This window comes from Lactuca virosa, chromosome 1 (assembly GCF_052849685.1).
Source record: "Lactuca virosa cultivar CGN04683 chromosome 1, Lactuca_virosa_CGN04683_v6, whole genome shotgun sequence".
NCBI classification, from domain to species: Eukaryota; Viridiplantae; Streptophyta; class Magnoliopsida; order Asterales; family Asteraceae; genus Lactuca; species Lactuca virosa.
The window spans coordinates 319044478-319059281 of record NC_136426.1 but is presented as its reverse complement, the minus strand read 5'-3'; the positions used below and the strand labels follow the sequence as shown (position 1 = coordinate 319059281).

At 30.8% G+C, this 14804-nt stretch overlaps 1 protein-coding gene and 1 long non-coding RNA gene across 2 annotated transcripts; both read left to right on the top strand.

The window, feature by feature from the left end:
- The first annotated feature begins 729 nt into the window (after positions 1-729).
- On the top strand, positions 730-7416 carry LOC145168431 (pyrophosphate--fructose 6-phosphate 1-phosphotransferase subunit beta-like). Its single transcript, XM_079087244.1, has 16 exons — positions 730-1018; positions 1480-1635; positions 1766-1887; positions 2077-2130; positions 4110-4216; positions 4463-4568; positions 4984-5047; positions 5264-5352; positions 5455-5586; positions 5691-5861; positions 5949-6064; positions 6237-6348; positions 6585-6669; positions 6741-6785; positions 6858-6926; positions 7104-7416. Exons 1-16 carry the CDS (start codon positions 829-831, stop codon positions 7178-7180), a joined length of 1695 nt encoding a protein of 564 aa, XP_078943370.1. The 5' UTR covers positions 730-828; the 3' UTR covers positions 7181-7416.
- A 1867-nt stretch (positions 7417-9283) lies between these two features.
- On the top strand, positions 9284-10831 carry LOC145168423 (uncharacterized). Its single transcript, XR_013741868.1, has 2 exons — positions 9284-9463; positions 9637-10831. It is a non-coding gene; the product is annotated as an uncharacterized LOC145168423 (long non-coding RNA).
- Positions 10832-14804: the final 3973 nt, after the last annotated feature.

The following is a 14804-nucleotide window of genomic DNA, read 5'->3' as shown; positions in this document are numbered from 1 at the left end:
TTTGACACATCTCCGTTTTTAGAATAATATTTCGATACAATATATATGTTTTACCCAAATCTTGTCTATAGATACGGAAGGATAGACGCCAAACTTGTGAAACAATATAAACACTAGACTCCGCCTCATAGATTATCGATTCTTCTCTTTCATAAATATCGACTTTATAATTGAAAGGTTACAAACTCGGATACGACCAACAAATTCATTTTAGGGAATATGTCGCTAAGAGCAAAATTATTTTCCAATGCTAGATTCCTTCAACGTAAGGTGTTCTTCATTGGTGCAATTTGTTGGACCCAAAGAAAAAAAACTCACAAACACGGACCAAATATGACTAGAGGAATAAAGAACCTTTTATTCATCCCCATCAGGTCGTTCTCCAACTTGTCATTTTTCATTGACCCGATAACCAAAACGTCGATCCGATTTTGAAATTAATCATATTGTTATAATCATCATAAAACACAAATTCTTCGTAAGAAATATACCAATTTTTATATAAACTAATAAACACTCTCAAACCCACCATCCCCGTTAATATTTTTATTAAATTTTATAATCATCTTCAACATTTAGTTAACATCTCATTTTAGTACAGACCCGATTATTATTATCTTTGTTGATAAAATATAAAGTCAACTCATACTCTCATTGTGTTAGATTTTTCATATATCAGAATATTCCAAATAATACCCAAATGTTTTTTTGTTGTGTGCGAAGACTCCAAGTCCAAGGACATTATTGTCTTTCGACCTTCATTACCAACAACCAAGCTTACTAGCTATCCCCCCGAAGGACACTGATTCTCTATCCACTCTCCGATCAATGGCTCCGCCTTCCCAACTGCTCAACGGCGCTGGTGTCACCGCCGGAAAGTCGATTACTAGCCGTATGGCTTCCGTCTACAGCGAAGTACAGAACAGCCGTCTTGATCATCCTCTTGCTATCCCTTCTGTTTTCAGAAGCCCCTTCAAAATCATCGATGGTCCCGCTAGCTCCGCTGCCGGAAATCCAGGTATTTCTTAATTTCCAAGTGATTTGATGTATCACATCATATTGATACTGAAGTGGAATTGACGACCCCTGTAAAAGCAAAACTATTTATGCTAAGATCACGATTGATCGGAGTCCTTTTTAATGATGGATTGATGATAATCTCTGGAGTTTAGTCACTACTGCATTGGATAAACAAGAATTTAAGTGTTTTGTTAGCTATGTTAACTGATTACGTTGTGTGTAGATGTTAATTAGGTTTTATGATCGAATTTTGCATTTTGAGTTTTAAAGTTAACTGATTACCATAAAGACCTAGTGAAACCCCTGTAAAAATGAACCAATACTAAAACAAATTGGAGATTTTTTTTATATAATCCAAAATCACATAAAAGAATGGCAAAACACAGCTAATCATCTGCAGAGATTGAGTGTAAGGATGAAGGATTACGACTTCAGTTGTGCTTGTTCTAATGCTTTCAGATGAAATTGCAAAACTTTTCCCATCCCTGTTTGGGCAACCATCAGCAATATTGGTGCCAGGTGAATCTAATGAATCAGGATCTGCCTTGAAGATAGGAGTTGTGTTGTCAGGAGGACAAGCACCAGGAGGGCATAATGTTATATCTGGGATTTTTGGTTAGGATTTTGAACTTTCATTTCCTATTGTTCATATTGTTCATACTTCATATGATATGATTGAAAGTTGTATACAATTCAAATTAACTGTGTATCAAATTCAAACCTTTTCTCCCACTGCTTGGTGCAGATTACTTGCAGGAATGCTGCAAAGGAAGTACCGTGTATGGGTTCAAGGGTGGGCCAGCTGGGATCATGAAGGGCAAATATGTGGTCTTGACCCCTGACTATATTTATCCTTACAGAAATCAGGTAAATATTAAAATGAACCTTTTTCACTTACAGATGCTATATGATAATCTATTATAAGTATGTAACTGATCAAATGTTAAACTGGTTCAAATAATAAACATATAAATCTTGAAATTCTTGAAGGTGAGAGTGTCTGAATGCTACTAATTTTCATACAGTTTGCTGATTTGTTTTAATTCACTGCATCAGGGAGGATTTGATATGATCTGTAGTGGGAGAGACAAGATTGAGACTCCAGAACAGGTGCCAATCATTGAGCCTTTGCTTACCTTGTTGATTTTTATGTATAGGATTAAAAGCAAAAAACTAGCAACATACTCTGTTTGATTTCCTTATTATGGCATTCTACTTTCGTTTCTTCCTATTACAACATTATATATTGAATAATCTACCCAATTATAATAATATCAACTAAATACAAAGCAATTTTCATAGCTATAATTGGGTGGATTTTTCAAAGTATAATAACCCAATAAAAAAGGAACTGAACGTACAATGTTATAACTGGGTAGATTTTTCAAACTACAATGCCTTATTAATAGAGTTTTTTGCAAAAATAGGGCTGTTTTGGATTTAGTTTGTAGAACTAGGGCTCTTTCAAATTCATTTGTAAAATTGAATTTGCCGATTTCATATTTACATTAGACTTTTTCATAGTTACATTTATAACCCTTAAACTTACATGATATATTATAATTACATTTTTTTATATTTACATTTCTATTTTATATAATTACTATATTTATGATCTTAGTATTTCTTTAATATATATATATATATATATATATATATATATATATATATATATATATATATATATAACTTTGTTAATATATATTGTGAAGAATTATAGGAACAATAATTTGTAAAATGTAAACATTATAAGAAGATTTGATAGATTTATAAGAATACAAAGAAGTAATAAGATCTGTTTGCATTAATGGAAAGAATGAAAAATTCGTTACAAGAAGTTGTGCGGAACTATTCTATAGCAAAAACTATCCGTTCTACTAACTAACGCTCCTATATATAAGCGTCAAATAAGAATCAGAAAGAATCCTAAGTCGACAGTTCAGAACTGCAAACCTAAGATTAAATACATTCTGAAATCATGACACAATTCGAAATTAAGAAAATACACTAAACATTACAACTAGACACAATATTATTTTCGAATCCTAACATATATATATATATATATATATATATATATATATATATATATATATATATATATTAAATCAGTAATGATTTGTAAATTATTTTTAATTTTAACTTTTTATATTATAAGAAAATTTTATAATCCATAAATATTATAATTAATAAGATTTTACTAATTTTTTCTTTAAAAATATTTTATTGTAATTTATATCTTTTAATCATATTTTTTATAAATCTTTTCTTTAATCATACTTTTATGATTTTTTTTTTAAATATTTGTTTCTTAAATTTTTTCCAATATTAAATCGGATTTGTTAGTTTAATAACTTTATATATAATTTTTAACAAAATTAGTTATATAATTAAAATAGAATAGTTATGTGATTAATTAGGTAACCAACTTACAAATGTGTATCGTTTAAAAACTTATTATCATTCAAAAGTTATCGATCCTTAATTCCTAAAACTTGTACTCTTTTTAGTTAAGCGTATAAACCAAAATATTTTACATTGTTATTAAAGAAGAGATTGCCAATAAAAAATATATTGAAATAACATAAAAAGTTGACGTGAATAAAAGGTTAATATTCATAATTGATGTAAAAAAAATTAGTTAGATATGGTTATCGAGAACAAGATATAATAACTTGTTAGAATGTCGGTTTGTAGAAAAAATGATGACTTTTATGCCAAACAGAAAAAAATGACAAAAATATATAATTTTTTTTATATAGTGGCTTTTGTGTTATACTAAATAATAATTGTAACTAAAAAGAGATTTTATTTACATATTTTTGTAAGTAAAAGGAGATTATATTTACATATCTTAAAACTTAAAGGTAAAAAATAAAACTTATAGGGGCCTTAATGTAAGTATACATTTGTTTTGTGGGGTCACGACCCTATTTTTACAAATGAATCTGAAAGGGCCCTAGTTTTACAAACCAAATCCAAAACAGCCCTATATTTGCCAAAAACTCCTTATTAATATCCATGCAGACCCTTAAAATTTAATAATGAAGCAAAGATAGAAATTTTGATTTGTATGCACCTGAATCCAGTTTAAGCAAGCTGAAGATGTAGCAGTGAAGCTTGATTTGGATGGGCTTGTGGTTATTGGTGGAGATGATTCAAATACAAATGCCTGCCTTCTTGCTGAATACTTTAGGTGAAGGATTACCATTGATGTATTTGTTTAGTGTGCTAATTAATGGCTTTCCTGATTTTCTCTATTATGTTGTTCTTTATGCATTAAGTCAAAAAGAGACACCGATGTATAGCTTATTGGATTAAGTCATGTTTCCATTATGTCCATTAAGTCAATAACTGCATATTCCCTTTGTTATACATTGTTGAGTTATGATGATAAGAAAATGTGGTGTGAAAGTGCTTATTCGATTATTATATCCCACAGGAGTAGAAAATTGAAGACCCGAGTGATTGGATGCCCAAAGACTATTGATGGTGACTTGAAATGCAAAGAGGTTCCTACAAGTTTTGGTTTTGATACTGCATGCAAGGTAATTCCAGTTATGACTTTGATCCATAAATAGCAACAAACTTACATTTATTTGTTTACTATAGCATTCTACTTTCATTTCTTTCTATTAGAACCTTGTACTTTCAGAAAAAAAAAAAAAAAACTTATTAAGGCGAGGCATTGTACTTTGAAAAAGTTTTCTTATTAGGACACTGACACTCTTACTTTGAAAAAAAATCTACCATAGTAGTCAAAATTGGTTTGGATTTGGTTGACAATATTGGTATAATTAGAAGTAGATTTTTGAAAGCACAATGTTGTAACATGAGGAAATAATAAACATTGCTATCTCTTGCATTTATCCCTTGATTTTCACACCTGTAAGTTCTTCACCAAATTGCATGTTCACCATTGATGACATCACCTCACTTTCTTGTAATTGGATTATTATACAGATTTATTCTGAGCAAATTGGAAATGTGATGATAGATGCTCGTTCTACAGGAAAATATTATCATTGTGAGCTCATTTGCCTTTACTCCTTCACTATATCTATCTGCATTCTCTGGCCTCTGATTTTGTAGGATTAAGTTTATGTTTTTTCACTTTTGGTCCCTATCTTACTGTCTCTTAACGTTTTTAGTCCATGGGTCGTCCGTCTAATTTAACACTCCATTCGTTAGTTATATATGGAAATGACAGTTTTGCCCTCAAATATAACACTCATATCTTCAGTTGTACGACTAATGGGACGTGCTGCTTCCCACATTACATTAGAGTGTGCTCTGCAAACTCATCCAAACATCACTCTTATCGGGGAGGAGGTACTAAATCTTCTTCCACCACATAAACATATTATTAAAATATATAATTGTAATTGTTGAAAATTGAAATATGGAAGATGATGAAAATGTTACTTGCTGCAGGTTGCCTCTGAGAAGCTGACTTTGAAAAATGTCACAGATTACATAGCGGATGTAATTTGTAAACGTGCAGGTCTTGGTTATAACTATGGTGTCATACTCATACCTGAAGGACTTATTGATTTCATTCCTGAGGTATTTACTATTTACTCTTACAACAAGCTTTCTAGGTTTATTTTTCTATGATGAGGGCATTTATGTCATTTGTCTGTAATTATTTATTTATTTGTGATTTTCAGGTGCAACAACTTATTTCGGAACTAAATGAAATTCTGGCAAGTGGAATTGTAGATGAGAGTGGAAAATGGAAAGAGAAGCTTATTCCTCAGTCTCTGCAGCTTTTTGAGATACTTCCTCCTGCAATTCAAGATCAGTTGATGCTTGAAAGGGATCCCCATGGAAATGTCCAGGTGATTTTCACTTTGCTTATTATCTATCATAATTCATAATTCATAATTCATAAATGATGTGTTTATTATATTTATACCTTAACTTAGGTTGCGAAAATAGAAACAGAGAAAATGCTTATGCAAATGGTTGAAAGTGAATTAGAGAAGAGGAAGCAAGTGGGCCAATATGCATGCCACTTTAAAGGCCAGTCCCATTTTTTCGGGTACTTTCTTTGAAACAAATCTACCCAATTATAACATTCTACTTTCAACTTTTGTCTTATTAAGGCATTGTTTTTGGAAGTAGTAATTGCTTTAATAAACAAATAAATGAAAGTAGGTTGCAGTGTTCATAATATTAATATTAATATGTGGGATTTCATTTGTATGTGTCAGTTATGAAGGACGATGTGGTTTGCCTTCAAACTTTGACTCTTCTTACTGTTATGCATTGGGTTATGGTGCTGGAGCTCTACTCCAGGGTGGCAAATCCGGACTAATATCTTCCGTATGTATCTTTCTTTTATAAATGTAATTTCGATGATGAGGGTGAGGAGGGCATTCTCGTCTTTTTCACAAACAAGATATCGAGTTTGAACCCTTGTCCCACCCTTTTTAGTGGAACAAAAAAATGCAGTTTTTGTATCATTGACGTCTGTCACAGTCTAATACATGTCAAACACAGTACAACCTGTTATGTTATGTTATGTTATGTTATGTTATGTTATGTTGTATTTATGATAGGTTGGAAATTTGGGTGCACCAGTGGAAGAATGGAGTGTTGGTGGAACTCCATTGACTTCTTTAATGGACGTGGAAAGGAGACATGGTAAGCCATCAATATTTTTTTTGTTATGAGGGGCAAAAAAGTAAATTTGAAAATTAACCGTAAATGTGCAGGTAAATTCAAGCCTGTGATAAAGAAGGCGATGGTTGAGCTTGATGGTGAGTTACTAACTTTGAAATATTTTTCTTTGACAGTTTTGGTTCCTAATTTAATTACATTTTCATTTTCAGGTGCACCATTCAAGAAATTTGCATCACTGAGGGAGGAGTGGGCCCTTCAAAACAGATATATCAGTCCTGGTACTAAAGTTGATAAATAAAGAAAAGAATGTTGTTCTATTCTATAAGAGAATAAATTATAATTAAATAAACTTATGTTTGGGGGAAAAAAGACTTTTTTTATTTCGCCTAATGGAATGGAATTGGAAGGAATGTTATGTAAACAGTAATATGGATTTTTATAAAATATTTGTGTAGGTCCCATTCAGTTTGTTGGAGCGGAAGCTGATAGAGCCAACCACACTTTGTTGTTGGAGCTTGGAATCGAGGTCTAAGTAACTACCTTCAGTTCACTCTACTACTAAACATTTTCACATATATTTTTTCCGGTATGTTTTACAAATTACAAAATATGTTATATGAGTAAAACATAAGTTTATTGGCTGATTGGGTATATAACCAATGTGCCTCTCAAGATTATTACATTAATGTGTATCTTGTTTGTAAATAAATAAATTAAATCATGATGATGATGATGATGAAATACTATTTTGATATGAATGTTTGGGCACATTAGAGCTTATGATTCGGTGGTTGGAATAAATCTCGTTCAGTGAAGCTTGGACCAGGTTATCCTTTCCACATGAAAAACAGTTTCATTCTTACATATAAACTCATTTCATTATCTTCTTTATTATGTTATTTTGTCTATGTTATCAACAAAAAGAGGCGATAGATAAAATGAATAAAAAAAAAACATTTTTGTGAACGAATGAAGAGACATCTTGTGAAGGGAAATTAAAAGTTTCTCAAATTAGGTTAAAAAAATGTAAACAAGTAATATTGTTTTGCTTTTTGATCACCAATTATTAAAAAAAGGGGCGTAAATAAGTAATTTCATCTAGCAATTTTTTGTAATAAAAAGGGTCCTGTAAGGTGGTTGATGGAAATATCCAATTTGTATCGCATTCTAGGAAAACAAATTTGGTTAAATTAGTTAAGAAACATGCATGCCTTTTAAACAAAATATTCCTTCGTAAACTGTTCAAAAGTATACATACAAAGGCTCAAAAAGTTAAAAGTATAGATATAAGGGATTAAAATGGTTAAATTTGTAAATATAAGGGCTAGAAATGACAGGTTTGCAACAGAAAATTTCAGTGTGCCTCTTTTCTTTGTCTAAAGCCTCATATGGGAAAAACAAAAGTTGTTGACCACACGCAATACCATAGTTTTCGTTTTTGTTTTTTTGGAATACTTCTAATTTAAAAACTGTTGTGTCCGTGCTACGTGTCATCCTCTTCAAACCACTTCTCACTTATTATTCAACTCAGATTTGTTTTTTTTTCTCAACATGATGTTTATTATTTTAATAATATTTAAAGAATATATAAACAATTGGAGTATATTTTACATAATTTCAAATAATTTCAAAACCGTTTGGTAAATTTCATATAAATATTTTTTTGTTATATTGTGTCTATAACCAAATATTAATAAATTATAAAGTTAATCATTAAAATTACCAAATTTATTGAAGTTATCCGGACAAATAATCATCGTCTTCAAAATTTTAACAAAACTGAACATGTTTTTAGCTAAATTAATAATTTTATTTATTGTTATTTAGCAAATATTATGTTTAATTCTTTTATATAAAACTATTTAAAAATCATATCATCACAATGATCTTTATATTTGATTTGCATGTGATTAAACCAAATAAATTTTTTACTTAGATTTATTTTAACTATTGTATATTAATTTCAGTTTATTGCAGCAGTCTGCAGAGATTAAAAAACAAACAGAGTTTTGCAGCCGTTTGGTCCTCTCTTCTACTGCAGATGATTACAGATGTGATCTGCAGACTTCAATCATTTTCGTTTCGAAAAAACAAACAAGACCTTATTGTCTATAGGTATGGGCAAATTTAGATCTTAAACTAGTTCAAATAAATGCAATTATTCAATGTAATGAAAATCGGCAAATTCAATAAAATCATAATTTTTACTTTTTTTATTATGATTCATTTAAGTTCATATAAACATTTTTTTTTGTTTCTTACGAAATGAGAATTTATTTTTTTATTATAAACAATATGTTTTGTTGGTCTTATGCTTTATATTTACTTATTGCTTTTTTATTATGGCTCAAAATATTTCTAAAGCAAATTACTTTTTTTTTCGTCCCTCCAATTTGGTGTCAAAAAGAATCTTTTATCTTAGCATTATTGGTTTATGTTCCAAATAAAACAATTAGTTTTTGTGGTTGAGTTTGTACCTTACTTTTGAAAAATATAATGGTTTTACTTGTAAATGACAAGACGTTATAAAAGCCTCCAATAAAAATAAAAAATAAAAAATAAAAAATCAGGTGGACCAACAATATATTTAGTATATTTGTTTATAATAAGGTTATTATTAATGTGAAGATGTCGGCAGACATTTATTGAGGAAAAAGGTTGATGGAAATAATTGAGGATAGAGGTGTTATTTATTAAATTCTAAAGAGAGAGAGGGATGGGTAGGATAGGGAAATTGGAGATCGGATTCAGCAGAAGTCGAGTATTATGCTTCGATGTTGCCAAAATCTGATGACGATTTGGGTGTAGTTGTAAGGTAATCTCGATGCATTTATCTCACCTAATTCTAATTCTTTCATCTTCAAGCATATTATATTATATATGTAATGAAGACTTTTAGTTGATTGCAAAATAGGTTAGAATGAAAGAAAAGTTGAGAGGAAAATCTGGTCGTCACTTTAACAAATGTGTTGTTGTAATTCCCTGCAGCATTTTTGGGTTTTTGGGCTACCAAACCTGTATATTTTTTGCTTTGAGGTCAATCAAGCTGAAAAATTGTTTACTTCAGAATGAATGAATTCCCTTGCAGCCGTATTGGGCCACCAAAGTTGGGAATTTTTGATGCCATATCCAATACCAACCTCAATGTTTTTTTTCCTGAATTTTGTAACAATAGCTTACTTGAACATGTGGATTAGCTTAGACAGGTTTGTTTAGGATTGTACCAGAATCTATAAGTAACCTAAAACCATTTGATATTATTGGTCTTTTCACGATGTTTTTTCTCGGGCACTCATTATGTCATTGAAGTCATTTGTCTCATATTCAAAACCAACAACGAAATGCGTAAGCTACACAGACAAAGAGGAAGGATTCCACTAATGTTGTTTAAAGACAAATCTAACACTCAAATCACATATCAATGGTGTTATTTGTCATGTCAGCTTATTATTCAAGACTTCACAACCAAATGTGGTTTATATTTTCATAGTTTGTTCATAAGATTCATCAAGTTTGGTCAGCTTGCCTAGCCAATTTTGCAAGCGTCCCTTTTCAAATATATACCATTGAGTTCCAAAACATTGAGATTCAAAAAAATTACCAATGAAGGAACAAACCATGTGAACTTATTGCTAGCAAAGACCCAAGGCAATGTTATTGTGTGAAATTAGAGAATGAATTTGGAATGTGCCCAATAGGTAAGGCTTAATAATATCGAATGGTTTAGATTGCTTATGGATTCTGGTACAATCCTAAAGAGATCTATGTAAGTTAGATTCACATGTTCAAGTAAGCTGTTGTTATGAAACCCGGGAAAGAAACCAGTGAGGTTGGTATTGGATGTCACATTAAGAATTTTCAACTTTGGTAGCTCAAATATGGCTGTAGGGAAGTCATTCCGAAGCAAAAAACTTAGCTTGATTGATCTCAAATTGAAAAATCCATACAAGAGGATTGGCCAAGAAACAAGGTACAAATCATATGGCACGATTGGCCAAGAAATGAGGTACATTTATAGTCTAACATTGTAGATTGCAATGTAGTAATTGTGATTGGTTTCCCAACATTTGATCTAGTTTGTTGTCTCAAAACAATTGCTGTTAGGATAACTATGCAGGGAATGCATGTAAAAAGTAGTTTACATATAAAATAGAAATGAACTTTTTATTTGAAAGTTAAGTCATTTGGGTGGAATATGCATGCTTGTAGATTAGCCGGGTTTATGCTCATGGACCTTGAATTATGGCCTAGTCTTAGGATCTGTTTTTCTCTTTTCTAAAGCGTATAGTTTGCCGAATGTTTGTGAAATCAACCGAATTTGTCAATGGAATTAGAATATGAAGGAATTATAATTTGTTGTTTGATAGGAAATGAAATGAAATTTATTAAATTTTAAGTTTAATTGTACTTATTAATATTTATTTATTTCAATACATATAATGAGAGTATTTTGGTCTTAACAAAAAAAAATGAAATTGAATTCCTTCAGTCACCCCTGAGAATGGTAAAATCCATCAAACATGGAAATTTGAAGCATACGAGCTTAATCGAATTCCGTTCGTTTGCAACCAAAGACCCCTTCAAATGGCATCTCATATTCCAATTAATTTTGATTCAGGAATTCATTAACATATAATCAAAATGCCTTTTCAAGCTTGGAGAAAAAAAAAAGTAAAAAGGAAGGAAAAGAAAGTAACATTCTTTTTGCGTGTTAGAAACTCTCGATGGAAAAAATGTCGTGTTTTAGAAAATGTTGTTTTTTTATAATCTTAACTAGAAAAGATTCCCCGGCGTTGTCGGGGTCGGAAGGTATTGCTTTGTAAAGTAAAGTAGCATGTTGGTTGCTTTTTGTCCGTTAATGTGAGGGTAATTTGGTCTTTTCAAGTGGTAGGGACTGAATTTGTCACCATGGGTAAACCATATGGACCATTTATGTAATTTTGGTGGTGGTGGTGGTGGTGGTGATGGTAGATGGTGGGTGAGTTTATGGTATTGGGTGAGTATTTTCTAATAAATAAAACATTAATTTAAAACCAAAAAGAAAATGTTAAATCTGGTAAACCACAGGGACCAATCGTGTAATTGCCAAAAGGCAAAATACTAATAATATGTAATAAAAGGCGAGAGATATGAAAAATTCAAACCAAAGTGAAAGGGTTGTTTGTGAACAAAAGCATAAAGATGAATGGTCAATGTTGTAAGTTGGAGGACCAAAATTGACAAAAAATGTACCACTTTACTATTAAAATCTTTCATAACTTTAATATATATATATATATATATATATATATATATATATATATATATATATATATATATATATATATATATATATATATATATATATATATAAAATTGGTAATGAACTTTTATTATTTTTAATTTTTTAGTTTTATAAATAATAAGTTATATACGTATAACTAAATAATTCATAGAAACATTTACATATGACATAAAATCGACATACCACATACCCATTTTATTTTCAAGTTAGCCAACTTTTTTTTCTAGTCAAATCGATAAAACCTTCGATTTTTCGTTTTCCATTTCATCTACGGTTCACGAGTTTGGTCGTGTATGCTTAATGAAAAATAGCAGTTTTTATTTTTAGTAGGATGTTTGGTCGAGTTTTGTTTAGCCTGAAATTGGAAATATGGAATTATCAATATTGTTTATTATTTTCCATAAATAACTCAACTCAAACAAAAACAAATCATCTATTATTTGGAAAGATTATTGATATAAAAACGATAAGACGAAGCTATTTGTTTTTGTTAATACTACTAGTTGTGAGATCCATGTATTACATGAGTTCATTCAAAAAAAAAATAAACATGAAGATCTAAAAATTTAAAAAATTTAAATTTATAAGAAAAAAAGAAAAATATTTAATTATTAAAATTGAAGTGTTTATTTATTTTTTAAATTTAAACTAATAATTTAAATAAATAAACAACTAAAATAATTGGATTCAATTTAGAAATTTAGAAATTATAAGAAAAGTTGCATTAATGAATTGGATATACATTTATTATTGCATTTATTTCATTTAAATATTATATGAAATTTTATAAAATAGAAAAAACCACAAAATAACATATGGATATAATTTAATCTAAAATTACCACAAAATGACATGTGACATAATGCATAAGAGGATGACAAGTGACAAAATTATTTTCATTTATTAGGGAGGATTTGATTATGTTTGTTTCTAATCTTTTCGGTCTAGAATTAATAAATCATCAAATTAATACTTTTGGTTAACCTTGCGAAATGTAGTGTTTCGATTGGATTAACTACGGGTGTGTATGAGACGGTTTGGTTTGGTTTTTAGCTAAAACCGAACCATAACCATTATAAGTGGTTAATGCATTTTGATAGTCATTGGGTATTTGTTAATATTGCTTTTGGTTAATGGTTTTTGTTGGTTAATGGTTATGGTTAGTGGTTAATATTGGTTAATCATAATGAACGAAAATGAGATAAAAATAAAAATACTTTGCTATAAAAACTGAAAAACCTAAAGTACATTGTTATAAAAAAAATGAACGATTCATTGTCGATAACCTTATTAAAATAATAGAAAATTAGGTATCCCATTTAATCCCAAATAATTACTTTTTAAATTATCAATTCCAAATATAATTGCATACCATATATTTAATATTATATTATACTAAAACATTTATTAATATTATTGGTTCGGTTTTAGATGAAAACCATAACCGAACCATATGTATTTGGTTAATCAAAAATAGAAACCACATCATATTTTTTAGTAATGGTTCGGTTATTTCGGTTAATTTGGTTTTGGTTTGATTTTTCGGTTAATATGCAGATTCCTAGGATTAACCATCTATAATAGCAAACTAATTAATTAATATTTTTTTTACTTTTATATATTTGATAAATTTTTTAGTAAAATAAAGGTTAGAAGAGAAGGTCATTAAATTTGAGCAAAAAGTCAAAATTAAAAAGAAAAAAAATCGAAGCGGTGTTGCATTGAGAATGATACGGGCCACGACTGTCAAAGTAGATCTTCACCCAAAACCTTGGGAGATTGAGGTTATATGACCCCCAAAACCTTCGACTTCGTGAGTTTTATCCATCCATGTAGTGCTTTCTTCACGATATTCTCCGACTTTGATGCTTTCAAGGTTGGTCGTAGATGTTTACAGTGTTTTGTTCTCGCTTCGTGAGCAGACGAGTATGTTATTGATGAAAATAATGAAAAGGCTGACTAGGAATGGTTGGGAAAACTCAGTTCGTAGGGTTCATGAATACCGTGGGAGCATTCGTTAGACCGAAGGGTATCACAATGAATTTGAAATGGTCGTGACGAATTCGGAAAGCAGTTTTTGGAATGTCCTCTTCTCGGACTTGGAGCTGATGATAACCGAATCTTAGATCTATTTTGGAGAAGCAACTAGCTCCTTGCGGCTGGTCAAATAGGTCGTCAGTCCGAGGGAGTGGGTATCGGTTTTTGATAATGAGCTTATTCAATTTCCTAAAATCGCTGCTCATTCTGAAGGATCCGTCTTCTTGACGAACAATATCGGAGCTTCCCAGGGTGAGAAGCTTGGTCCGATGGATCCTTTGCTCAAAATTTTCTTAATTGACAGGATAACTTCTAAATTTCGGCGTGAGTCAACCTATAGGGTGAATTGGCAATTGATGTGGTTCCCGGTATGAGGTCGATTCGAAATTCGACCTGTCTCTCTGGGATATTCCCGGAAGTTCTTCGGGAAATACATCCGGAAAATCGCATGCTACTGGAATACCTTGTATGCTTACTTCTTCCTTGGTCTTGTCCACAACATGAGCGAGGAAAACGTAGTTCTTCTGGTGCAGACACTTCTGTTCCTTGATGCACGAGATAAGACGAGGATTGGCGCCAGGTTTATCACCATGGATTATTAGAGTTTCGTGATTAGGAAGGTGAAGGGAAACGGCCTTCTCGCGACACATAGTATCAGCACGGTGGGGGCTTAACCCAACCATGTCGATTATCACATCAAAACTCATAATATTTACTGGCATTAAATTTATTTGAAATGAATGGTTGTTTAGTGTTAAGGTGTACTCTACATAAATATCCTAGGTTAATTCGGTTTTTCCTATTAGCCATCTCCACCGTGAAGGCTTCGTTTAGC